This window comes from Tachyglossus aculeatus, chromosome 21, assembly GCF_015852505.1.
Source record: "Tachyglossus aculeatus isolate mTacAcu1 chromosome 21, mTacAcu1.pri, whole genome shotgun sequence".
In the NCBI taxonomy this organism is placed as follows: domain Eukaryota; kingdom Metazoa; phylum Chordata; class Mammalia; order Monotremata; family Tachyglossidae; genus Tachyglossus; species Tachyglossus aculeatus.
In genome coordinates this window covers 22,868,356-22,895,306 of record NC_052086.1, presented here as the reverse complement: position 1 = coordinate 22,895,306, position 26,951 = coordinate 22,868,356, and the positions used below count along the sequence as shown (strand labels likewise).

General features: G+C 40.6%; 1 protein-coding gene across 3 annotated transcripts in view; it reads left to right on the top strand.

Moving 5' to 3' along the window:
- Positions 1–26,951, top strand: part of TCTN1 (tectonic family member 1) — a 35,410-nt gene that overhangs the window by 7,138 nt on the left and 1,321 nt on the right. The window contains exons 2-13 of one of the 3 annotated variants that reach the window (XM_038762497.1): positions 946–1,066; positions 4,144–4,274; positions 6,547–6,701; positions 9,356–9,443; positions 11,010–11,119; positions 12,015–12,035; positions 14,186–14,320; positions 15,823–15,948; positions 16,581–16,666; positions 17,290–17,430; positions 20,827–20,989; positions 26,416–26,541. In XM_038762497.1, the coding sequence (XP_038618425.1) occupies positions 946–1,066; positions 4,144–4,274; positions 6,547–6,701; positions 9,356–9,443; positions 11,010–11,119; positions 12,015–12,035; positions 14,186–14,320; positions 15,823–15,948; positions 16,581–16,666; positions 17,290–17,430; positions 20,827–20,989; positions 26,416–26,541 (1,403 nt within the window). Of the gene's footprint in view, positions 1–945; positions 1,067–4,143; positions 4,275–6,546; positions 6,702–9,355; positions 9,444–11,009; positions 11,120–12,014; positions 12,036–14,185; positions 14,321–15,822; positions 15,949–16,580; positions 16,667–17,289; positions 17,431–20,826; positions 20,990–21,501; positions 21,591–26,415; positions 26,542–26,951 lie in introns of those variants that run through there. The other 2 variants (XM_038762499.1, XM_038762498.1) reach the window with 2 other exon arrangements.

Here is a 26,951-nt window from a genome sequence, read left to right as displayed (position 1 = left end):
TGTATTTCCTCCAGCGCCTAGTATGATGGTATATAGTGAGTGCTTAATCTCTTAATAAGTACCATACTTACTCACATTGTTATTATTACTTTTAATAAATCCTGCTCTTGGTCTATTGGAAAGACTACAGCTCTGGGGAGCTGTGGGTTCTAGTCCCACTTCTGCAAGTAGGGAAATGCTTTCTGGGGCTATGCTATTCTTGGTGAAGGTTTCTGACCAGAGGAACATTAACTATATTCTGCAAGATGGATAGGCTCATCAGGATTCCTGAAAAATAGCTCATTAATTTGGGCAGTGAAGGCTGAGGCAGCTACCATGGCCAAAGCCTGCTGTTTCATGGTCCAGCTTTAGCAGTATGGTGCAATCATTTTAGCTATAAATGGGACCTGCGTGTTAAAAAAAAAAACCCTTTATGTGAACTTTGTAATTTGCTGCCCCCCTGCATGCTCACTCATTGTATTTGTATGCCAGTGGAATCATGCTTAGTGGGGGTAAGGGAATGGGAGCGGTACCATTTGAAGTACTAGTATGATAATCAGTTATTTTGTGCTGGTTCTCAGTCCTGAAATCTCAGGACTGAGGTGTGTTCATCTCTTTTCCAGTAGGTGAGGAGACTTCATTGTCATCATCTCATCATGTAAAAAGTATTATGGAATGGTATAGTTACCTTATTGTTCCCATAAAAGTATAGAAAATAGAAAGTTTTAGCATATGATTATTGCCCAGTTTGCATGGTCTTTTAAATAAAGGGCAAATTTAACCTAATTCATAACATTCAAAAATTACGTATGTATTCCGTACTGCTAATTTTCAGTTCAACATTTCCAAAACTGAGCACTAGAAAAATTAAATGTGACTTCTGAAGTCAGTGGGGTTTGAATTAGTGAACTATATATTGAAATATAATATTATAATGTCTCCTTTTATCTGGTTTGTTTTCTCCAGTTGCCGATCTCTGTGTTTGCGATTTGTTACTGGGACAGTGTGATGTAAACTGTTGCTGTGATCCTGATTGCAGTGCTGATGACTTCAGTGTCTTCTCTGAATGCTCAGTTTCAGTAGTCACGTAGGTTCACCGGTGTCTGATCGTAATTGTTTTTGGTTTAGATGGAAATATTTCTGATTAAACAAAGAAACTGGAAAATTTTTCATAGGCAGGAAAACCAAATCCTAACTTATTTGAATTTTGAACTAATTTAAGTGTAACTACTGACTATTCTAGTGCAAGGGTGGGCACATCCCCTGCAGCAAAGAGCTGCAAACTGAAAACATAATATGGCTGAGAGCTGCAGATCAAGTAGGGGGCTGGCAGTGAGCAGATGTTGCAAGATGGGGGGGTGTGGAAGAAAGTGGTAAGCGCCCCTGGCAAGTAAAAGATAGCTAGAGCAGGGTTCAAGGGTGGGACTGGGGGTTTCTTATTCTTTCTGTTTGACTTACTTTTCCTAGGACAGGACTTCCATGTCTTTTCTTACCAGATTCCCTCTAGTTTCAACTCATCTCTTGCTTCTATTCTCCAGCCCAGGCCCTTGTGGATGGGCATGTCACAGCCACCAAAAAGCCTGGAGCAGTAGCACTTCGCAGTCCACCGTGGTGCTTTACACCAGTACAGCCATTCCAGCAACTTTTGTTCAGGCCTACACTGGTTTATTTTCACTCCTGAACGTGCCACAAAATGTATGTTACCTAGCTTTTCACCATGAGAAGCACAGCAGCTGGTGAACTGTACTTTGGCCACCCCTATACTAAGGGTGACATATCCCAAACGGTGTTCTCTGGTACCCTTATGTGTAGCGTGATAGCTTTGCAGGAACAATAGAAAGAAAACAAAGATAAATTGATCCCCCCCGCCCCCCCCATGAAATACCAAGTTAGGTTGTGTGTTCGGGGGATTGGAGTGAATTTCAGTGCTTAATTTATAGATAGATTCTAAGTTCCATTTGCAAATATCAGAGTTATTTTCAGGGACAAGTTAAGAACGTTTGATTTCACACATTTTTGCTAACCTGGCATTTGTAACAAATAAATTGACAATTAGGGAGGCTTTGTTTTGGCTTTTCTGATGTGTGAATTTCCAAGAATGTTGGCATTTCATATTTGTGCTGGAGAACGCTGTGGAAGAAGTACTCCCAAATGATTAGAATTTGAAGGAAGAATTTGTGCTGAGTGAGCTGTGTAAAAGTAATTCAAATCTCAACACCCATAGAAAATGCAGACATTCAGAAGAGGTTAATTTATGCCATAGGTAGGATGATGAGACCTACTTATTATTCTCTGAGCTAATTTAAAATTGTGCTTACAGAAATCTATGACAGCTGATATTTCATAGGCAGAACTTTGAGAAGTATAGTGTTTCCACAAGAGAAATTGAAGCAGACCAATAGAAAATTGAATTGTTTTAATTTATTGTTTGTGAACATTAAGTCTCATAAAAAAGAAATGTTTGTGACCCACAAGTAATCAGGCCCTCTACACTGTAAGCTTGTTGTGGATGGGAAATGTGTCTACCAACTCTGTAATATTCTACTCTCCCAAGCACTTAGTACAGTTCTCTGTATAAAGTAAGCGCTCAATGAAAACAATCAATAGATTGTTCTTTGGCTTACCCTTCTCAGGACAACCATCTCTTTCCTCACCAGTTTCCCACTAGTTCTAACTCTCATTTCTTCTAGTCTTATTGTATACTATAGTAATTTAGCAAAGATATTAGGTTTTAAAAACTGGCCATTCATCAGGATTTTCCAATCAGCATCATTCCTGCTTCTCCCCCTGAGAGGAAGCAGAGGGGCCAAAGGGGATGTGGTGTTGAAGGCCTGAATGTGGGGATTACGGTCTCTTTATGGTCTTATAGGAAGAAGCCAGCTGAACTGAGCTCTCCTTGTCTTGTCTCACCAACTGCCTAGTAATTCATTCAAAAGTAATTTATGAAGTGCCTACTATGTGCAAAGACTGTACTAAATGTTGGGGAAAAAACAAGGAGAGAGAATTAGATACAATCCCTGGGGCCCTGGGGGCTCACAATTTAAGGACAAGGAAGGGAAGATTGCTTACTCCTCTTCACTCCAGTCTCCTCTGGGTTGTGTTGCTGTGGTTGCCTCTCTCAGAGCCACTGTTAAAACTTCCAGCTGGCCCTCGATAGATCCCTTTCCACCACCAGTGCCCTCCCAACCCTAAATAATAATAATAATATTTGTTAAGCACTTACTCTGTGCCATGCATGTGCTAAGCACTGGGGTAAATACACATAATCAGGTCAGATGCAGATTTGATTGTGAGTTCCCAAGGGTCAGGGACCATGTATTCTTCCCCAGGGCTTAATACAGTGCTCTGCACACAGTAAGCGCTCAATAAATATTATTACTACTACTATATAGTCCCACATGCCCCTACTTTACAGATGAGGAAACTGAGTCATAGGGAAGGGAAGTCACTTACCCAAGGTCACACAGCAGGCAAGTATAGGATCTGGAATTAGAACCCAAGTCGATCCGCGCTCTTTCCACCGGGCCACACTGCCTCTCATTTGAAGGGGTCCTTAGACTAGCTCTTGTTTATACCATTAATCATTTTCCCCTGGATCTTACTCTTTTCGTTTTAAAAAGTCCCTCACTTTTATCAGCGCTGTATTTCAATGTCTTTTTGAACTCATTTTTTGATATATCCATCTGTCAAACTAACTTCCATCTGTTAACTCCTGGGCAAACTGCATACTCTTCTACTTCCTATTAAAGATTATTAGATCATTTCAGACAGAGCTCTGCTCCTTTTTTCCAGGTGTTAATACCCATGGTTCTTCAATCGGAACTTGGTCGTAAAGAATCAGGAATTTGGACAGATTCTCTACCCCGTAATTATAGATAAGATGTTCAAGCTAAACTTCCTATGAATGTATCGTAGAACATGGCCATGTGTGCTTGGTAGAATTCTTTTGGTGTTTTTATATGCTTAGTGTTTTTTTTCTCCCATTTTAGAAAGAAAATTGAGTTTAAAATGCTAAACCTCTTACTGAATAAATTAAATGGACCCAATTTCTAGCATCTTTTTTAAAATACTTTCAGTGTAACTGTTAGTATGTGACTTTTAAATAATCTGCCAAGTTTGACTGTGTTTATAGGCCTTAAAGCTTTTTTTGTTCTGTATTTGCAGAGGTGACAGCCAGTTTTGTAGTCAGAAAGCTGCCATATATTCAATGAATTTTACAGCACGTCCTCCTCAAAGGATTTTTAAATTAGTTGATCAGATTAATCCATCGATTTTCTGCATTCACATTACAAACTGTAAGTATCTGATGATATAGATCTTTAAGTATTTAGGAATTGTTTCCTCTAAATTTCTTTTTTGGGAAAAAATAGGACAATCAGAATTAAGAAAAAATCGGGTTTACATTTTCCTTGGTTTAGGCATTCATAATATCCCTGCTAGACTAGGGTATCAGCCCCTTCTCTGATCTCAATCATTTAGTCGTATTTAGCCTCTTCACTGATCTCATTCATTCAGTCGAATTTTTTGAGCACTTACCGTGTGCAGAGCAGTGTACTAAGCGCTTGGGAGAGTACAGGGGGAGAGGAAGGAGGGGGCTCTGAGAAGGCCTCCTGGAGGAGGTGAGCTCTCAGTAGGGCGTTGAAGGAAGGAAGAGAGCTAGCTTGGCGGATGGGCAGAGGGAGGGCATTCCAGGCCCGGGGGATGACGTGGGCCGGGGGTCGACGGCGGGACAGGCAAGAACGAGGCCTAACGGTGAGGAGATTAGCGGCGGAGGAGCGGAGGGTGCGGGCTGGGCTGGAGAAGGAGAGAAGGGAGGTGAGGTAGGAGGGGGCGAGGTGATGGACAGCCTTGAAGCCCAGGGTGAGGAGTTTCTGCCTGATGCGTAGGTTGATTGGTAGCCACTGGAGATTTTTGAGGAGGGGAGTAACATGCCCAGAGCGTTTCTGGACAAAGACAGTCCAGGCAGCGGCGTGAAGTATGGATTGAAGTGGGGAGAGACAAGAGGATGGGAGATCGGAGAGGAGGCTGATACAGTAGTCCAGACGGGATAGGATGAGAGCTTGAACGAGCAGGGTAGCGGTTTGGATGGAGAGGAAAGGGCGGATCTTGGCAATGTTGCAGAGCTGAGACCGGCAGGTTTTGGTGACGGCTTGGATGTGAGGGGTGAACGAGAGAGCGGAGTCGAGGATGACACCAAGGTTGCGGCCTGTGAGACGGGAAGGATGGTAGTGCTGTCAACAGTGATGGGAAAGTCAGGGAGAGGGCAGGGCTTGGGAGGGAAGACGAGTTCAGTCTTGGACATGTTGAGTTTTAGGTGGCGGGCAGACATCCAGATGGAGATGTCCTGAAGGCAGGAGGAGATGCGAACCTGGAGGGAAGGGGAGAGAGCAGGGGCAGAGATGTAGATTTGGGTGTCATCAGCGTAGAGATGATAGTTGAAACCGTGGGAGCGAATGAGGTCACCAAGGGAGTGAGTGTAGATCGAGAACAGAAGGGGACCAATAACTGAACTTTGAGGAACCCCCACAGTAAGGGGATGGGAGGGGGAGGAGGAGCCTGCAATAGAGACTGAGAATGAACGACCAGAGAGATAAGAGGAGAACCAGGAGAGGAAGGAGTCTGTGAAGCCAAGGTTGGATAGCGTGTTGAGGAGAAGGGGGTGGTCCACAGTGTGGAAGGCAGCTGAGAGGTCGAGAAGGATTAGGATAGAATATGAGCCGTTGGATTTGATGCAACAGTAGGCTTTCAGTACAAATTTTGATTTATATAAATTGTATCTTTTAAACTCCAGGCACCTGCAAACAAAGTTTTCTTAATTGTTTTCATGTAATTTGAAATTTCATTCATAGTTTAAACAATGTTTTAGTAATTTATTGGTGCATGTAGGTATGGAGATTTATTTATTTGAAGGTATTTCTTGACTTTCATTTCCTCTTTGGTTTAATGGTTGAAAATAAGTTTCAGCTTTGATCATTGTCTACACTTTTATTTCCGTTTTCCTTTTATTTTTACTAAAGGTATTTGCATAAAAACAGGATCTTTATTTTTATCACAGCAACTAGCCCTGATAGATAAATATATTCAAAAACCATGTAAGTGTGAAATGCCATCGACATTAAAAATGTGGTATTACCTCAGTTTTACTTGTTTCTAGTCCTCCTCTTAAAGTCCTTGTAAGCCACCTATAACTCATGAACATTCTTGGAGACCACTTTTACACTGTGTAATGAATCACCATCCCAAATACATGATTTTGTTTTCGTCTTCTGTGCTTTTGGACTATAGGTTATTTGAACCAAATTCTTATCTCCCTCCACATCCTCACATTATTGAGAAATCTGGGGGAACCACTTTCTGAACACTTCTGGGGTGCAAGGGATGGAGTATTGGGAGATGTCTGGGGAAAGTTCCACAAAGCGCAAGTTGAATTTAACTTGATATAACATTTAAACTTTCTAATTTCTCACATTAGTCATAATAATATGTTTAATGTCATTTGGTGGACATCATTTTAGTAACTCTTGTAAACGTTTCTTATTAGCTTAAAATACTTTTTCTTTGAAACAGATAAATCTGCCTTATCCTTTACAACCCCAGAAGATCCTGATGAGAACAATTTTGACAGTTTGATTAAGCAGTTTGGTGCTTTTACTGTGAATACAGAATCAGACACAATGCTCACTCCCAAATCAGATGGTCCAAATGTCACTGCTAAATATGAGGTAAAAGATTATCTGATTTTATTAAGATGTTGCAAAAAGAGACTGAGTACATTTAGCATCACCAGCCAAGTAATGTTGAAAATACAGAATTCGTTTTCCAAACGTTTTTTGTAGCTAAGAATAGTCATGCTTTATCAAAGCACAAGAAAGCAAGTGAATTGGTTTCACATGTTTTTCGAATAAGCCTTTAAAGCCCTTGTGGGGATGTATTTCCTGTTTACCTTGTTCTTGGCTTCAAGAGATAATAGTAAACTATCTCAATTACAAAGCTATTAACTTTGAGACAACACTTCTCAAATCTTGTTATCACTGTACCTCCTTTGAGATTTGTTATCTTTGAATTAACTTTCCCCTTGACTTCTAAAAAGTTAAATTTCCAGGGTTGTCAAATAAAATTTTGGCTCTACAGTAAATACAGAATGGGTGCATTCAGCAGCCTCAATTTAGGCAAATCTCAGTGACTGTATTGCCTCATTCTGTACTGGAGAAGTCAAAAGGCGAGATAAGAATATATGCCTTGGGGGTCACATCAGGTTTCTGTTGACCACCACTGCTGGCCCAGGAAGCAGGTGGTCCAGCTAGTCCTGATCAAGATGACCCAGGGAATCCAGAATCACAAAAGATGGGTTATTAAATTAGAGGGCCATGGTGTTGACTTTTAGAATGAGAGCTGATTGTTTGTGAAATCAGTCAGACCCACCACCCTCCCTCAGATTTTTTTATTTAATGATATTTGTTAAGCACTTAGTATGTGCCAGACACTGTACTAAGCTCTGGGGCAGGTACAAGCTAATTTGGTTGGACATAGTCCTTGTTCCACGTGGGGCTCACAGTCTTAATCCCCATTTTACAAATAAGATAACTGAGGCACAGAGAAGTTAAGTGATTTGCCCAAGGTCACACAGCAGACAAGTAGTGGAACTAGGAGTAGAACCCAGGTGCTTCTGATTCCCAGGCCCGTGCTGTATCCACTAGGCCATGCTGCTTCAAGGATTCTGACCAGAAAACTGACTTAGCCTTTGCAATGAGGGATGTTAATAGTCTGAAGGATGGCTCATTCTCTCCTGATAAGGATACCACTTTGGAAATGAAATTGGATCAGGAGGTTGTTTGACTAGATATATACGAATTTACATAAAATCAAACGGGGGTAAGGGTGCATGAATTGGTTTTACATAGCAATTATTACCAAATTTGTATTATTGTATTAAGGGACAAGTATGGATCTCAAATTTTTTTTGCCTAATGAATTCACATATAATAATTATAATCTCTAATAAAGACTTACTATGTTCTATTTATTTTATTTTGTTAGTATGTTTGGTTTTGTTCTCTGTCTCCCCCTTTTAGACTGTGAGCCCACTGTTGGGTAGGGATTGTCTCTATATGTTGCCAACTTGTACTTCCCAAGCGCTTAGTACAGTGCTCTGCACACAGTAAGCGCTCAATAAATACGATTGATGATGATGATGATGATACACTTTGGTGAGCACTGGAGTAAGCCCAAGATTATTGGATCGGACACAGTCACAATTTGAGTGAGGGAGAACCCCATTTTATAGATGGGGAAGTTGGAATGTCTCCCCCTCTAAACTGTAAGCTCGCTGTGGGCAGGGAACATGTCTACCAACTCTGTATTGTACTCCCCAAGCATTTAGTACAGTGCTCTGCACACAGAAAGCACTCAGTAAATATGATTGATTCATTGATTGATTGACTTACCTGAGGTCTCCCATAGCTAGCAGGTTGCAGAGGTGGGACTGAAACCGATATTTCTCCTGACTCCCAGCCTTGTAATAAATAGAAATCAGTATCATTTCGGGTTGTAATAAGCAATTAGCACTGCTATTATTTGAGACTTGTGCAGGTACTGTTTTGCCCCCAGATCGGCAGTTTCAACTCATTTCTACTGTTTTACCATTGTTCTAATTTATTGTAATATACATCCCCCCTGCAGACAGTAACCTCCTTAGGGCAGGGATCATTTCTGCCAACTCTCTTGTGTTTTTCCAAGCACTTTAGTTCAGTACTGTGCACACGACACTCAGTGAATGCCTTTGATTGATTGATAGATTGAATGATCAGTAAGACAGGTTTATGATGCTTTCTAGGAGTATTCCTGCTTACTCGTTGATGCAGCTGAGGAGGACACTCCTTCCCTTTAACAGTATCAATTCGAGAATAGCACTGACAGGGCATCTTGCCAGCTCTCTTTTATCTAACGATTTCCAATGCATATCTTCTGCTGTCTGCTTTCCAGACTTCTCCATAGCTCCCTACTTTCACAGATTCTTTACAGCTTCATTATTGTGCATTCTTCTTTGGCTACGTTTGTGATAATATAACTCAATGGAGGGATATATTTCCTACTTTTGTTCCTTTTTCTTAAACCTTAAGGGCTTTTCCTAGCCGAGAAATCATGTTGATGGTAATTCTAATCGGGGGAAATCTTCCCTTGCTGACCTTTAATTCTTTTGCTTGGTTCCCTGTGCACACGGGTTTTGGGGCCTTCGTGTCTGGATGTGAGGAACTTTGATAGATTTTTTTTTGAGGTAGAAGAAAGGTTATTTTAATATGCTGTTTCATTTCTGTAGAAATAGTAGCAGATACTCAAAACAAACTTAAAACTCGTAGTTTGTGTTTTTTTATTTCAGTATGGTGTTCCACTGCAGACAGCCGATGCATTTCTAAGGCTTCCTTCTCCTCTTGTATCCACACAGTGTAATGATGAGAATCCTGCAGGTAGGTGTGGAATGTTTTCTTATTCCTATTTAAGCAAATTAAATTTGTTGATCATTTAATGAACTTTGACTTTACTCAAAATTTGAGTTCCTTCAGTTTGAACAAATACTGTAAAATTCCCCAGTATAAATTATATTTTTAAATGATGAACCTGAAACATTATTTTCCATGAAGTTGTAAGTATAGTTTTGATGTATTAAAAAATCTGAATATGACATACATATCAGTAATTCAGATAAATTAGCAAAATTACATCTTCTTCAACTGTGTTGTATATATGAAGCCCTTACTTTCGACCTTAAATCACTCAATCACCTAGTCCCCTCGTACCTCACCTTGCTGCTCTCCTACTACAACCCAGCCCCCAGACTTCGCTTCTCTAATGCCAAACTACTCAGTGTACCTCAGTCTCGTCTATCTCGCCGCTGACTCCTTGCCCACATTCTTCCTCTGGCCTGGAACGCCCTTCTTTCTTCATATCTTCCAATTTGTACTTCCCAAGCGCTTAGTACAGTGCTCTGCACATAGTAAGCGCTCAATAAATGCGATTGATGATGATGATATCTGACAGACGGTTACTCTCCCCACTTTCAAAGCATTCAAAGGCACATCTCCTCCAAGAGGCCTTCCCTGACTATTAAGCCCTCATTTCCTCTTCTCCCACTCCTTTCTGCTTCACCCTGACTTGCTTCCTTCATTCACCATCCCTACCTCAGCACTAGCACTTATACATAAGTGCTAGTGTTATAATTATTATTATTGTATATTATATAATAAGTGCTGTAATATATATTAATAAATGTCTCTCCCTTTAGACTGTGAGCTCATCGTGAGTAGGGAATATGTCTGCCACTCTGTTATATTGGTAGACAGGTACCAATACTGTACTCGCTGAAGTGCTTAGTAAGTGCTCTGTGCATAGTAGGTGCTTAATAAATACTATTGATTGATTGCTGTGGCACTACCGGACAGAACATCAGTCTAAAAATCAGGAGACCAGGATTCTAATCCCAGTTCTGCAAGTAGGGGGATGCCTGCTGAGACTGTCCAAAAGTGGTGAAGATTTTTGACCAAAGGACCAACCTACTGCATTCTATGAGGTGGGCAGGCTCAGGAGAAGTCCTGAAAAATAGCTGACAGATATGGGCTGGGAAGACCACAGTGCCTACCAAGACAACTGCCTGTTTGAGCACTGCATGAGCACTATGTTCTAATTATTTTGGTCATAAATGGGTCTTGCACATAAAAAAAGTGTATCTGATAATGTGCCACATCCCTCCCCTCTTACCCACTCACTGCACTCAGTGCCCCAGCAGAAACACGGATGGCAAGGAAGAGAGAGTGCAACTGTCTTTATAATCAATTCCTCTAGGTCAAAGTCTTTGTGACTAGACTGAGGCTTATCTATCATTTATGAAGGATGATTCCATCATCCTGTTTCACTCGCCATTTTAAATTCTCTAACTAGCCTTAATTTGTATTTGTAAACTTTTGGGAGCCCCTTTCTGTGTGATTGATTAATCTTGCCTGGTCAGTTTTTTGTGGTAACTTGGAGGTGATTTACAGGTTTTCTAGTGAACCAAGCTGTGAAATGTAGTAGAAGGATAAATATGGAAAAATGTGGTGAAATACAGGCCCTTAATATGGCTTTCTACAGCAGCCCTAAAATTTTGGAAGTAAGTATTGCCTTTCAAATGGTCTTGTTTCATCAACTTCCTTATTTCTAGCATTTTGACCTGTCTAGAAGTAATTCATAGCCTAAATAATGAAAGTGGTATGTTTTTATTCCAAATATGAAGGATAGGATGGCAAATACAAATTTTAGTAAAATTCTAAACCTAATATTGTTGCTTATTGACATTAGTTGAAATAGTTTGTAGTATTTATATAATCAGTCTTTGTACTTTTCAACATTCTTTTTTGTGATTTAAAGATATGACCATCCCTTTAATAGGCTCTTTGGGTACCAAAAGTGTAGAAAGGTTCTCAAATATTTTAGTAGTCTGCTGAGAAAAAATATGAATTCAGAACTATATTCTCCTTTCTCTTTTGATAAACCTAGCCAAACAGATTAGCTAGGATTGTGTTTTGAATGTTAATAAATTAGAATTATTCGATATGGAAAAAAAGGGAATTAGGTAAAGGGCTTATTTTTCCTGACGCTGAACTCTGAGCACTATTAATAAGAAAGACTCACAAGCTAGTTTTGGTTGCTGTGATCTAAGATATTTAATGAGAGAGAAAAACCACTAAAAGGTTATAGAATTGTATGGGTGCCTAGGTGCATTCATGGGCATAAGCAATCATGTTCCAAATGGTTAGCACTCAGAGCCAGGTTTACTATGGTCTATTTGAGAGGAATTAATTTGCAAATAAAATATATAGGCCACTTAGTGGTAAATTAGTTAAATGTAAAATGTATAATAATGTGTTTGGAAGTTGGTAAGCATATTTTTCTCATTTGAAATATTTTCAGTAAAAGTAACTTCTAATGGGGGTAAGTAGCCCCAATAAAATAATGAGAATGTTTATGGTCTCACTATTTCATTTTTGTTATTCTCATTTATCTAGGTGCCTAATTCAAGGAAAAAGGTAAGTGTTTATATTTTGAGAAAGTTATTTTTTAGCAAGTAAACAATATCGAGGCACTATCAATAATGCATTTAGCAATTACTTAGTAAATGAGTAATAATTTAGTAACAATACATTTAGTAATGAAATGGTACATAGTTTCAGATAGAGTGCCTTTCAAACCAAACATGGGAAGCAGCCTGGCCAAGTGAAAAGAGCATGGGACTGAGAGTCAAGAAACCCACAAGGAGGCCATAAAATTCATTAAAAATGCTTATAGCCAAAGCACCATCCACAAAGCTCACTTAGAGTAGGGTAATTAACACTAAGCTAAGAAATTTCAGTTTAGGTATTCTAAAAAGGGTCAGAAAAATAGACTAATATGCCTTTAATTCTGACTAAGCATTCAATTTGCAATTTAGATAACTTACTGTGTTTGATTTCTACAGTAGCTGGAGCCCATTTGGGAAAAAGAAAAGCCCTTGGAGTTGGGAGAGGGAAGTCTTGTTTGACTTCTAACCCCTTATATTTAGCAAATAATTAAACTCATGCTTTTTGTCTACCTTGTGATGGGATCATTGATCTCTCATTATATTAGAAACCCATTCTAATCTGGTTGTAGATAAAAACTTCTCTAACCTTGTTTTTCTCCTATTTGGAGCATTGCCACTTGGTTTTCTATCATTAAAATGTAGTTCTTGTTTAGGTGCCCCTTGTATGCTCAACTCACTGGGTCCACTATTCCCCTGGAGTTGATTGTTATCACCTATTGTTTGAGGAAACCAGAACTTCATTTAATGCTCTAGTTTGCTAATTTTAATAATCTTCTAGTGAGAGATGAACAAAGTGTACAAAAGGGAACTTTTCAGGCTTACAGTCAGAGGTGGGGTTAGTAAAAGAACACAGGCATTTTTTCATTCATTCATTCATTCAATTGTATTTATTGAGCACTTACTGTGTGCAAAGCACTGTACTAAGCCCTTGGTAGAGTACAATATAACAATAAATAGAAACATTACCCGCCCACAATGAGCTTACTTAGCCTGCTGTCACACAGCACTTAAATAAATATTCTTCTACTCTATTTCTCCTATCAGAAATTTGTTGTAATATCTGTCTCCCCCTGTAGACTGAAGCTCCTTGTGAGCAGGCTTTGTGTCTACCAACTCTATTGTTATGTAGTTTCCCAAGTGCTTAATGCAGTGCTCTGCACAGAGTAAACATTCAATAAATACCATTGATTAACTATCTAAACCTTTAGATCCTAATGTTTAGTCATTACTTCTAATTATATTGCTGCTGGTTTTTTCATTCACATTTTGCTCCACTCCCTGCCATAAGTAAATTTAGGGTCAGTGGAGTGAGAAGCACTGACAAAAAATGAGAAGCAGATGTGAGAGCAGAATGACTGAACATGTGCCTCGTCCACATGGGCACTGCACCCACTCAGGAAAATAAATGATTCAGACACACGAGTGGGGAAGCTGTACTCTAGGCAAAGCTTCCCGTCTTGGTGCTGAACCAGTTTATGGTATAAGATAGCATTATTAACCAGGACTTGCCTAATGTTTTCTTCAAGAAATTACAAATGATATCTAAATCACAGTCTAATTTCTTGGTAAGAGGCCAAGCCTTCAGCGTCTTCTAACCTGCAAGTGCTTATTATTTTACACCCTGAAAACTTACCTTCCATGGAAGTCAGGGCGAGTGAAATGGGTTTTGGGTTTAAAGTTATCTCACGTGCTTCCTTATCTCATGTGCCGCTGCCTCCTCACTTGTTGCTTCCAGGTAGAATGTTTTGGTCATCTGAGCCTCAGATGAAAGGTGCTGCTTTTCCAGGCTCCTTGTTGGTCACAGCCATAATAATTGTGGTATTTGTTAAGCATTGACCCTGTGCCAGGCTTCTAGACTGTAAACTCATTGTGGGCAGGGAACGTGTCTGTTTATTGTTGTATTGTAATCTCTCCCAAGCCCTTAATACAATGCTCTGCACACAGTAAGCGCTTAATAAACAGGATTGACTGCCCTAAGGATAGAGCAGGTGCTAAAAGCAAAAGCCAACTGTGATAGAGATTCATGAATTGTTGCCCAATTATGGGATTTTGGGGGCATAAGGGCAAGTTCATTTGAAGTACATATTTACAATCCAGTTATATTACTTTATTTTTCAGGTTGCTATTACTGTTCAGTCCATAGTTACACAGTCTCTGAATCGTACACTCACTCGTCTCAGCAGTGGTGTCCTTTTGCAGCCTGAAGTCACCAGTATTGGCAGTTTGGAAGTGTGCACAAATGTTGTACTTGCGGTAAGGTTATGATTTCATTTTCACTTCAGAGCCCTTCTTGTCTAATCCATCAGTCAGGCATATTTATTGAGAACTTACTGTGTGCAGAGCACTGTACTAAGCTTCGGGGTGAATACAATATAACAGAGTTGGTAGACACATTCCCACAACGAGTTTACAGTCTAGAGGGGAAGACAGACATTAGTATAAATCAGTAAATTACAGATATGTATGTAGTCTTATTTTGGACAGGGAATGTGTCTATTTTTATATTGTACTTTCCCAAGCTCTGTACCTAGAAAGTGCTCAATAAATATGATTGAATGAATGAATGAACCTTAGTTGTGTGTGGTTGAGGGAGGGATGAATAAAGCGACCAAATGCAAATGTCAGGGCAGTGCAGAAGGGAGTGGAAGAAGAGGAAATAGGGACTTAGCAGGAAAGGCCTTTTGAAGGAGATGTGCCTTCAGTAAGAGTTTGAAGGTGGAGAAAGTAATTGTCTGTCAAATAGGAAGAGGGAAGGTGTTCCAGGCTAGAAGCAGAACATAGGCGAGAGATCAACGGCAAGATAGACGAGATGGAGGGACAGTGAGTAGGTTGGCATTAGAGGAGCCAAATGTGCAGGCTGGGTTGTAGTAGGAAAGCAACGAGGTAGGGTAGGTGGGGGCAAGATGATTGAGTGCTTTAAAGACTGAATCAAGCTAGATTTCTGGGACTAAGTCCAGAACTTGCCAGAAAAGGTATCCTCTCCCATTTCTGTGGGTGCACTGGTTCAGTCTTTACTTAGCCTACTGATTAGCATTTTGCCCGCTTTTCAAAAAGCAGAGATGAAGGCTGAGTCAGTTCCTAAGTGGGTGAGCAACTGGCTTTCTTTAGACTTCCTTTAACCTCAAGAAGTAAGGGTTTTGAGGTTATTTTCCAGTAGACGAGGAAGGTATGGAATGGGTCATAACTGAAGAAAAATGATTATATTTAGTGGTAAGCATTGAAAATTTTCCATCACTTTTCCATCACTCAATCACAGTCTAATTTCTTGGTAAGAGGCCAAGGCATCTTCTAACCTGCAAGTGCTTATTATTTTACACCCTGAAAACCTACCTTCCATGGAAGTCAGTACTGTTGTGGCTACAGTTTTAAGAGGTACAGAGTGAATCTTCAGAACATTCCATTAAAAAGAGATCTAGAAGAAAAATAAAAACGTATGTAACAAATTTTCCATCTTAGATAGCATCACTGAAAATATGAGATCAGTTGTGCCGTGCTAGAACCAATCTGGACTTCCGGGATGGAATTGGGCGATTTGGGGCTAGGGTGTGTTCAGGCCTGGGCTAGTTTACCTGGTGAGTTGAATCTGGATTACATTTTTTGATTCAGCTAAGATAACGGTAAATAAATTTATCACCTGGAAATGAAGAAGCAGAGAAGAATAGTTTCTTTTGGTTATATATTTTGTAAGGTGTGGTACACAATTATAAAAATGTAAGATAATAAAATTAAGCATATTTTGTATGTTTTATTTTCAGGCAAAGTATATTCTTACGTATTCAGGTGCTGGTGTAATAGCTAACGCTAGTGTCGCTTTTCTTCTTGGGATAATCAGAAGTTCAATGGTCCCAATTGAACAAAAGTTTGAAATTCATTTTATTCAGGTAACTCTGATATATGTTAGTCAAAATTTAATGCCATGTAACCTAGCGATCAAATTTTGTGCTCAAAGATTTAAAAATGTAAATACTGTGGTGTGTACACTGAGGTAATTAGGAATGCGAACATAACTTGCTCCTTAGATAAAGCAATTGTTTGGCATATAGAATCTGTCAAAAGTCACAGTATTTCCGTATATATTTTTCATATTGAGAAGAAAATCCTTCTTTGTAAAAGTTAATTTTTTTAAAAAAATACATCCTTCATTTGTTGGTTTACAGTATTTGTTAAATACTTACTGTGTGCCACGCACTAAGTGCTGGGGTAGATACAAGCTTGTCATGTTGGACACAGTCCGTGTCCCACATGGGGCTCAAAGCTTTAACCTCCATTTTACAGATGAGGTAACCGAGGCACAAAGAAGTTGAGTCACTTGCCTAAGTTTACACAGGAGACAAGTGGCAGAGCCGGGATTGGAACCCATGTCCGTGCTCTTTCCACTAGGCCACGCTGCTTCTGGGTTGTGAAATCTTGGGTTAGTTATCCAGATTTTATTGAAATTATTTTTTGTTTATTTTTCTGTGGTTTCAGATGTGAAATGAGAATGGCGTCGTTATATGCGTTTTATGTCTTTCAGCAAAATGCAAAACCAGTGCCTCTCAGTGGAAATCCTGGCTATGTTGTTGGGCTCCCAGTAGTAGCTGGATTTAAACCTCAGAAAGGATATCCTTTTTCAAATTTAGTTTAGCGTGTTTTCTCAATATTTAGAGTTGTAATCTGCTCAGTATCTTTGCAGATATGGAAAGCTACATTTAGAAATAAAAGGTTTTGCTCTTACTCAAACTTCCTCTGGGCTTCATGACAATTACGGTTCTGGCTACAATTTTAAGAGGTACAGAGTGAATCTTCAGAACATTCCGTTAAAAGGAGATCTAGAAGAAAAAGATAAACATATGTAACAAATAATTATTTCTGAAGTCTATTACACTTGTCTCCTGTGTAACCTTAGGCAAGTGACCCAACTTCTTTGTGCCTCAGTTACGTCATCTGTAAAATGGAAGTTAAAGCTTTGAGCCCCTGAAGATGAGTAGGTTACCTACATTTCTAAATTTTCAGTTTACACCCAGTAGATTGTGAGTAAATTTAGTGATTATGGAAGACAGGATCATTTATTATTTATGCTGGTGTATTTTAATCTGTTTGAATTCTGTTATTCTGAGCAGATGCTTATCAATCAAAGTGGTTTGAGGTATTCATTAACAACTCTGGAACAAAATATTGATGCACATATTTCAGATTAAAATCACTTTGTGTTGGGTATCGTTTCCCCTTAACTCTTTGTATAGATCGGGCATTATTCGAAGTATGAACAGATATGGGCAGCTTACTATTCTCCAGAGCACAGCTGATCAGGACTGTATAGCTGTAGAAGGAATTCGAACCCCGGTTTTATTTGGTTACAATATGATATCTGGCTGTAAACTAAAGTAAGGCAGTAGTTTTCTTCCATTTAATAGTTAAATTTGCTGTAAAGTAAAATGCAACTATTTCTGTTATCCATTGAAATCAGAGGTGCAGAATTAAAAAAAATCATGAGTTCCTCATTTCTTATTTAAGAACAGGGCCCTTTATTTTAAAGGGTATTTACAATTTCCAAATTTAACAAAAATATCCCGGATTATCTAGATGCGTGAAATTGAAATGCGGTCACGGTCCTTCTCTGCAATCAGTCAGTGTCCACTGAGTGTGATGCACTGTAATCCAACAAAAGAGAAGCAGTGTGCTTAGTGAAAAGAGCACAGGGCTGGGAGTCAGAGGACCTTGTTTCTGATCCCAGCTCTGCCACTTGTCCCCTGTGTAACCTTGGGCAGGTCACTTAACTTCCCTGCACCTCAGTTACCTCATCTTTAAGGAGATTAAAACTGTGATCCCTATAATAATAATAATGATGATATTTGTTAAGCGCTTACTTTGTACCAGGCATTGTACTAAGCACTGGGGTGGATACAGGCAAATCAGGTTGGAAACAGGCCCTGTCCCATGTGGGGCTCACAGTCTCAACCCCCATTTTACAGATGAGGTAAATGAGGCACAGAGAAGTGAAGTGACTTGCCCAAGGTCACACAGCAGACAAGTGGGGGAGCCAGGAACCCATGGCCTTCTGACTCTCAAGCCCGGGCTCTATCCATTATGCCAAACTGCTTATCCCTTTGTGGGACAGTGACCATGTCCAACTTGATTTTCTTGTATCTGCCATGGTACTTAGTACAGAGCTTGGCATATAGGAAGTGCTTTACAAATACCATTAAAAAAACTGGTGGCATTTACTGAGTGCTTACTGGGTGCACAGCAGTGTACTAAGTGTACTAAGAACAGTGCTTTGCACATAGTAAGCGCTTAATAAATGCCATCATCATTATTATTATTACTAAGTGCTTGAGTGAGTACAACAGCATTGGTAGACAAGGAGCTTAGAATGTAGTGGGGAGTTTCCAGTTTAGTGGACACATTATTGTTTGGGAAAATACAGAATACAAATGTCATGGAAGGGCAGTTAATGGAAGGTGGGAGAGAGTCTGACTTCTGGGCTTACCGGTGTCTCTCCACAATTGTGAGCCCCATTTCCTGGAGTAGAGGCCCTGAGAAATAAAGCCTCCCTCCCTACCACTATTTACAACTTACTGCTGTCACCTTGGCATAAGCCCTGCTTCCTAGGGTTTGGCTGGGCCTCCTCTTCCATCCTACCACTAAGCCCCACTCCCTTTATATGCCTTTGGCTTATGGTGGTGGGAATCGAGAGAGAGAATGAGAGAGAAAAGAAGAGAGGGCAGGAAAGAAAAGAGGGTGCGAGGGGTAAAGGGAGGGAGGAAGGCTGAAATGCAGACAGGTAGAATGTCAGAAGAGGCACAGAGGGAGAGTGTGAAGCAGAATGAAAGACAAAAATGGAGAGGAAGCTGCAAAGCAATTAGAAAATCATAAAAGTAGTGGGTCCTAGAGAGGAAATGAAGGATGATGGAAAGGGGGAAGATAAAAAATCGATGGGAGAAAAGGGAGAAGGGAGGAGAGGCACAAGTGGGGTCAAGAGGATAGGGACAAAAAGAGGGACAACTAAGTTGCAGTCAGGTAAAAAGAGCGAGGAAGAGACAAAGATAGACTAATATAAAAATTGAGAGCTATAGGGGAAGAGAGGAGAGAAGCAGAGGGAAATGAGAATAATAGTAAGGATAATTACAGAAAGAGAGGAAAAAGGAGCAGAGAGAAAGTAGTAAAACTGCATCTTTCTAAATCTGGGAAAGCATAGGTGGACCCACTAGTCTATTTTCCAAAGATATTAGTTGATTATGAGGAACGCTTGCATATTCAGTATTCTGCTGCTCCCCAAGGGGAGAGAAGTAGCTGTAGGACACTTCTAGGGGAAGTAGTAGGGGACCTGGGGAGAGCAGCAGCCTTGGGAAGCCAAGGCTCTCACTGACCCCCCTGACTCTCGTAACTGCCAGTCAATCAGTTATGTTTATTGAGTGTTTACTGTGTGCAGAGCACTGTACTAAGCACTTGGGCACATACAGTATAACAGTAAACACATTCCTTGGCCACAACAAGTTTGTAGTCTCGAGGGGGAGACAGGCATTAACTCTGATGGATTTCTCACTCGTTGCTCTCCTCTCAGCTCAGGACACTTCTGCTGCTCCCATGGTTCCTCCTGTTTTCACTGCTCCCCCTCCCACAGTCATTTGACAGGGCCATTTGCTAATATAATAATAATCATTATATTTATTAAACACTTATGTGTCTAGCACTGTTCCAAGCACTGGAGTAATGGTAATAATAATAATAATAATTATGGCATTTGTTAAGCGCTTACTATGTGCCAGGCACTGTACTAAGCCCTGGGGTGGATACTAAGCAAATCAGGTTGGACAGAGTCCCTGTCCCACGTGGGGCTCACCGTCTCAATCCCCATTTTGCAGATGAGGTAACTGAGGCCCGGAGAAGTGAAGTGACTTACCCAAGGTCACACAGCAGACAAGTGGCAGAGCCGGGATTAGAACCAATGACCTTCTGATTCCCAAGCCCATCCACTACATAGATCAGACACAGCCCCTGTCCCACATGGAACTCACCGTCTTAAGTAGAGGGGAGGACAGGTATTGGATCTCCATCTTACAGATGAGGAAACTGAGGCACAGAGAAGTTGCGACTTGCCTGGGGTCACACAGCAGGCAAGTGGTAGCTGAGATTAGAACCCAGGTCTTCTGACTCCCAGGCCCTGCTTTTTCCAGTAGGCCATGCTGCTTCTCTGGAAGGGATGTAAATCATTTGCTTTTATCTGATTTTCGCATTAATCCAGAAATATCACACTTTCCTCCTTGTCATTTTTCACCCATTTTTAGTTGTACTGACAAAGCCTGATAAGTTCCTGGGGAAAAAAAGAAATAAAAGAAAAAAATGGAAAGTGAACATTAATTCCAGGCTATAAGCTCTTGGTGTACAGGGAAAGTATCTAACGACTCTGTTGTATTCTCCCAAGTGCTTAGTACAGTGCTCTGCTCAAAGTCCAAGCTCAATAAATACCATTGATTTATTCATTTGGGTAGATACTTAATATGCATGTCCTCCAAATAATTCTATTTTTCCAAACTCAGAACTGTTGCATTCCAAATAGGGAAACCCTGCAGGTTATCATTTTCTATACATCTTGCTAACCAAATGCACTGAGCTGAAATTGACTAATTACCACTAACAGTTTATCTAAATAGTCCGCATTTTGTTGGGTAAAGATAATTGTGGGGATAAGAATAATGGCCATTGGCCCCTTTTAATAACCTATTAATTATTGACTGTTTAACAGTCCTTTAAGTTGTCACTTTTATTTTTTCTGAAAGACTCACCAGAGCCACAGAATGCCAAGTATTAGTGCAAAAAATGAAGACTATACTGAAAGGACAAAATTTCCCAGAATTTGTAGCCTCTTTTGGAAATTCTCAGGCCCGGAGCGTGCTGGACTGGGTGCCTATTCATCATCACACTCCTTCGGAAATTGGAAAGGTAAAGATGTTTTTAAATTCTTGTTGTTGTTTTTTAAATGGTGTGAGCTTGACATAGGAAGGTGTTACTGCCTTGACACAAACTCTAAAGGATGATGGGAATGCCCAGCCTCAGGGTCCTGAGAGGATGTGCCATCTGTCCATCCCCCCCACCCCCTGATCCCCTGATCAAGCGCTTAGTACAGTGCTCTGCACACAGTAAGCGCTCAATAAATACGATTGATGATGATGATCCCAGCGTGGGCAAGCCACTTAGTACAAACATAGGTTGTGATTCCAGAGTCCCTGCGTGCATCCCACAGGTAAGGACAATAGCAGTGGAGCCAGACCCCCACGGATGATGGCCCACAGGCAACAGCGAGAAACTGACCACCCTGCAGGGTGCATGACACCAGAGGCTCTGGAACCACAACCCGATTTTTGTACCAAGTGTACCAAGGTTGTCCTTACCTGTGGGATGCACACAGGGACTCTGGAACCACAACTCACCTCCTGGTCTGGTGAATACCCCAGGCTGCCTAGGTGAGCTGATCCCTGGTGAAACAGACTGACAACTTGCCCTCATGGAGCCAGAGGTGAGAAGGCCTGGTCTCGGAAATCGGTGCAGGTAAGAAAGGCGGCAGAGGAAGAGGAGGATCTGTACCATCTTCTTTCCCATTCTTCTTTTTCATCTCATCCTCCCTTTCTTTTTCTACTTATTCTCTCCCCTCTCCTTCCTATATACCCTTCCTTTCCCCAATGCCTTTTCTCTCTCCCCTCTCATATTCACCCCATTTCTTCCCCTTTAGCTTCAGTATTGGGAATGGCCAAGATTGTGGAGGAAAAGAGGGTGGAATGATCATTAGCTAGGATTGAGGAAGGGAACGGGGTCGAGAATTACCTGACTCTCCAGACCCCTGGTTGGAAATAGTCTGGGTTTGGGAGGCAGGAAGCCAGGTAGCCAGTCACCAGTAAACTAATCTGTCATCTGTCAAGCATAGCTGTTGCACTCATGATGGTTTTCCCCTATGCCATCGCATATTACCTATTACATATTACTATGTTTGTGTTGCCAATTTGTACTTCCCAAGCGCTTAGTACAGTGCTCTGCACATAGTAAGCGCTCAATAAATACGATTGATGATGATGATGAGGTGCCTTCTGTAGGGGAGTCATGGGCAAGTTCCAGATTTATCCTTTGCATTGCCCTGGGCTAGGTTCTTGCCTTCCTTCTTGGCATATTACAAGGATTTGGGAACCAGTCCAAAGTCATCATTCTCATCATTGGTATTTATTGAACACCTACTGGGTGCCAAGCACTGAACTAAGTGTAAGAAGACTACGGTAGAGGCAAAATATGAGCACTGCCCTCTTGGAGCAAACAGAAAAAATTATAATGTACTTTCCCAAACATTTAATTAATCAATCATTTGCATTTATTGAGTGCTAGTGTAGTGCTCTGCACTTAGAGTAGGCAACTCAGTAAGTAGTATTGATTGATTGATTGAAAATGAGAATAGTTTAGTGCTGACTTTCTACTAGTTTTTCTCTCTCTGGGAACATATGAATAGAAAATACTTTATGAGATTATCTGGACACATGGGTAGTCTTAAAAGGAAGAGGTTTTCTTCTCAATTAATAGTACCAGTGAGACATATCTCATCTTCAGTCTGCAGCAGCTGCCTACCCATCCAATGCTCTTTATTCAGTGTGGCTCAGTGGAAAGAGCTCGGGCTTTGGAGTCAGAGGTCATGGGTTCATATCCCGACTCCGCCAATTGTCAGCTGTGTGACTTTGGGCAAGTCACTTAACTTCTCTGTACCTCAGTTCCCTCATCTGTAAAATGGGGATTAAGACTGTGAGCCCCACGTGGGACAACCCGATCTCCTTGTAGCCCCCCAGCATTTAGAACAGTGCTTGGCACATAGTAAGCGCTTAACAAGTACCATCATTATTATTATTATTATTCAAAACCCCCAAAGAACTAAATGGAGCTTATACCTCACAGTAGACCACCGCTGTATATAATTCTTCTCCTACTCAATTTTTTCTTTTGTCTTTGGTTTAGGAATGTGGGTGGGCATCTATCATAGGAGCCGCAAATGAAGAACCCATTTTTTCCTTTACTAGGTCTGTCTTTGCCATGTCACTCTTTCAACTAGAATCTTCTTATACTTTTCATTGTATTTAGAACAAAAGAGATAATGTCAGAATAAAGATCACTTGCTTAGATCTGAGCCTCCAGGATCTCCCTTCAGAGACTAGAGACTGCTCAAACCACAGTAATCAGCATGTTTTTTGGCTTAGCTTTATTCTATCAATGATATGGGCAAGTATGTTTCTGGTACTTGGAATTCTGGGGGCTAAAAATCTAATTCTTACCTCCCCTTCAAAAGGAAAAGTACAGGTTGGAGGACATGGGAAAGAACCATTGCTTATATACCTAATGGATCTTGATGAAACATTTATAAGAAGAATAATAAGAAGTGTTATTTGTGAAGTTCTTACTGGGTGCCAAGTATTCAGCACTAGGGTAGATGTAACACTTCCCCTGGCCTGGAATGCCCTCCCTCCGCACATCCGCCAAGCTAGCTCTCCTCCTGCCTTCAAAGCCCTACTGAGAGCTCACCTCCTCCAGGAGGCCTTCCCAGACTGAGCCCCCTCCTTCTTCTCCCTCTCCTCCCCCTCCCCATCCCCCCCCGCCTTGCCTCCTTCCCCTCCCCACAGCACCTGTATATATGTATATATGTTTGTACATATTTATTCTATTTATTTTGTTAATGTTTTGTTGTCTGTCTCCCCCTTCTAGACTGTGAGCCCGCTGTTGGGTAGGGACCATCTCTATGTGTTGCCGACTTGTACTTCCCAAGCGCTTAGTACAGTGCTCTGCACACAGTAAGCGCTTAATAAATACGATTGAATGAATGAATGAATAACACTGTCAGATGTCACACATGGGGGTCATAGTCTAAGTGGGAGGGAGAACAGGTATTGGATCCCCATTTTACAGATGAGGAACAAAGAAATTGTGACTTTTTATGGTATGTGTTTAGCCTTTGCTATGTGCCAGGCACTGTACTAAGCAGGGTGGACACAATTCCTGTCCCACATAGGACCTCACAGTCTTAATCTCCCTTTTACAGATTACATAACCGACACACAGAGAAGTGAAGTAATTTGCCCAAGGTTACACATCAGGCAACTGGCTCCCAGGCCTGTGCTTTTTTCACTAGGCTACGCTTCTCCCCGCAGAAGCTTTGAGGCTTTTTGACATTTATAGACAGCTCAAATATTTGGTAAGTTTTCTAGCTCTCTCTGAGAAACCACTGGGCAAATATATATCAGTGGAGCCTGCATCCAGGATCTCCACCCAGGATACCTACTACTTTCAGTTAACTGCACTGGGGTGGTTTTGTGGAGCTTTTCAAATGGTAGTTTGAATTTAATAAGCTCTAGCCCATTTAGTGAGTAATCTCACTGGGACTCAACTTATCAGACACCATTTTGGCAGGCACTATAACTAGCAGATGGGGTGGGTTTTTCGAGCCCGAAAAAAGACACTATGGTAAGAATTTCCCTCCTCCACACCAGCCTGTCATTTTTTCCAGCCCCTTTTCTCAGTGCCCGCATACAGAAGGGCTTGAGGTTGAGATCTGAGAGACTTTATCCAGTTTAAGCCCATCTTCTTAAAAAGAATACTATTATTACCTTTTGTGAGAAAATGTAGTAAAGTTTTCTGTATATTCAGATAGAAAATTAACATTCTTAAAAGTAAGTATGGACTAGTTGTACAGCCCAGTCATCTGCCTTAGATGAACAAACTGAAGATTTCGTTTCTCTGCAAAAATTATTAATCCACCAGTGGTATTTGTTGAGTGCTCCCTGTGTGCAGAGCACTGTACTCAGCACTTGGGAAACTACAACAGAGTTGGTAAACACGAGGAGACAAACATTAAAATAGTATAATTCTATTTACATAACTGTTATCCTCGGTAGTTCCCCATGAGACATTTCAACAGTATTGTCCCAGTTTAATTCAAACATTTAGTCAATAACTAAGTGCACCCTGTAAGACATTAAATGCAATGGAACCTAGCTATGAAATAGATTGTTCCTTGTATGGTTGTTTTCCAACTCTTACTAAGACATTCTAAGTATCATATTCATAGATAAAGCGTGGGCTCGGGAGTCAGAAGTTCTAGTCCTGGATCTGCCACTTGTCTTCTGTGTGACCTTGGGTAAGTCACTTAATGTTTTTGTGCCCCAGCTACCTCATCTGTAAAATGGAGATTTAAACTGTGAGTCCCTTGTGGGATATGGACTGTGCCCAACATGATTACCTTCTATCTACCCCATAGCTTAGAACAGTGCCGGACACATAATAAGCACTTAACAAATATCATTAAAAAGCAGCTTATGAAACAGGTAAGAAAACAAGAAACAGGTAAGGAAACAGTGGTGTCTGTGACCTCAGGCTTCACCTGCTATCCCTGCCAACTATCTCTCAGTGTGTGCCACTGGCTATAAGGGGGATCAGGTGAGAGAGTGTGGATAATCCAGTATAAACTGTAACCACTGCCGCCATAGTTCTTCAAATGCTTGCCCCATTGGTGGTAAGATATCTTTCCCCCCTTAACCATTGGTGTGTAATCTGTTTACCTTGTAATTGTCCCAGTGCTTAGCACAATGCTGTGCACACAGTAGGCACTTAATAAACAGCATTACTATTAATGCTCATCCCAAGTAGCAAAATTCTGCTGCATTTTCATGGGCACAGCTTGTATGTGTTTTGGAGCATGTCACACACACACCCATTGATGCAGTCTTACCAGTAGCATCATCTTCAAACCTAAGAACAATTCTATAGACCACCATCTGTCAAACACTGCATTTGGGGTGGTAAAACTGAGGCTGTGGGACTTTTCTGTGCAAAATGGGAAGTTTCACAGTTCCATGATGAACAGTTTAATCTTCAGTGATTGTTCAATTTGCTGAACCCTCTTCTGAGGGACTCAGAGCACTCTTTTCCCTCCCTGCATAGGGTGAGGAAAGTACAGGGTGGAATGATTTACACTATTTTAAAGATGGAGCAATCAGAACACCAAAGGTTAAGTGCACGGCTGGTGGTCAGCCAGTTGGTGAATCACAGTGTCGAAACTAGATCCCCTGTTTTGGGTCTCCTGGTTCTGTGCATTTTCCACTGTTCTCTTTTGTGGCTCTGTAGAAATTCACGGGCTTTTTATATGATGCTCAAGGTAGTGGATATTTCTGTACATAGGGTACTTAAAAACAGGTTCTTGCTTTTTTTTATCAACTTCTCAATTCTACTTTTTTTATGCAGAACATTTTCTAAAAGGCCAAATTATAGTAATAGAATGTTAAACGTCAGCCTTGTCTTGAAATGGTGTAACACTTCACACTAATTGGTATGATTGTGCTCTTTTTTAGGACTCATGCCAGATCCCAGTGGCATTTGAAATAGAAGTGAAATGGACTAAATATGGATCCTTAGTAAACCCACAAGCGAAAATAGTGAATGTTACAGCAAGCCTAATTCTATCCTCATTTCCTCTGGTATGACTAATTTTCTTTTAGGGGGTGGAATAAGACATTTCTAGAACTAAAGTATTTCATTTGATTTTTACCATGATTTGAAAAAACGAACACTGTGGTTAAATCGAGTCTTAAAAATACTGTGATGATGAAGTTTAAGCTACAATTATAAGTAGAATTGATTTTTTAATCACTGCCACTTGGGATATACTTTGCCTAGTTTAAGGCTCTTAAAATACTTTATGGCCATTCTGATTTCCCTTTCAATGCTAGCACAGGCAGTTTAAGAGAAAACATATTTTGTGGGTTTTTTTCGTTTTACTAAAACAGAACTTTAATTTTTTGATGCAATTCAAAAGTATAAATCATGATGGAGTCAAAAAATGGAACAAATCACAACCCCAGTGACATCACTGTAGTGTGATGTTTTG